The sequence below is a fragment of the Microtus ochrogaster genome, chromosome 7 (genome assembly GCF_000317375.1).
Source record: "Microtus ochrogaster isolate Prairie Vole_2 chromosome 7, MicOch1.0, whole genome shotgun sequence".
NCBI lineage: Eukaryota > Metazoa > Chordata > Mammalia > Rodentia > Cricetidae > Microtus > Microtus ochrogaster.
In genome coordinates, this window is record NC_022014.1 from 3209726 (window position 1) to 3210394 (window position 669).

A 669-nucleotide genomic window follows, 5' to 3' on the forward strand; every position below is an offset into this window, starting at 1 on the left:
TTGCCTCTGCCTCCTGAATGCTGGGATAAAAGGGGTGCGCCACCACTGCCCAGCCCAAGAAATATTATTTTCTTAATTCAATTTACTACCAAGGTAAAGAGGAAATATTGACCCATCTGGTGCTTACTGCATTCCAAACACAAATCAGGTGACAGAGTGCCCTGCCATGGCAGGGAGTTGACTGCTTTTCTGACTTACCGATCTCACAGCTGCAAGCACATTAATAATTCTCCCATCAAGATTGTGTCCATTTGCAACAATGTCAGTCAATGAGTAATAATCTCGAGATTCTTTAACAGGCAAGTGTATCAAAGAAAGTAACTTGGTATCCACTTCATAAGGGGAACAAACTTTTACCATTGAGTGACTCTCACTGAGCAGTAGTTTCCAATTGCTATATGAAAAAAATACAAAAAGTTGGCACATTATTGTTAATTAAAAATACTTTGGTTCACATTAGATTATATAGCTAGGTGTGATTGTCCACACTTATAATCCCAGCATTTGGGATGCAGGTCTAATTTGCAGAAGGACTAACATATTCAAGGCCACCAAGGTATAGGTATGGAATTCCAGCCCAGTTTGAGTTATAAAATCAGACCCTGTTTAAAAAAAATGATCACAGTAGACTACTTTTTGTTGGAATTTAGACTGTATTAAGAAAGCTAT

At 38.3% G+C, this 669-nt stretch overlaps 1 protein-coding gene across 1 annotated transcript in view; it reads right to left on the minus strand.

The window, feature by feature from the left end:
* Meiob (meiosis specific with OB domains) overlaps positions 1-669 on the minus strand; it is a 27713-nt gene that overhangs the window by 16757 nt on the left and 10287 nt on the right. Inside the window, exon 5 of the mRNA XM_005349142.3 lies at positions 199-394. Within this exon, the coding sequence (XP_005349199.1) occupies positions 199-394 (196 nt within the window). The remainder of the gene's footprint in view (positions 1-198; positions 395-669) is intronic.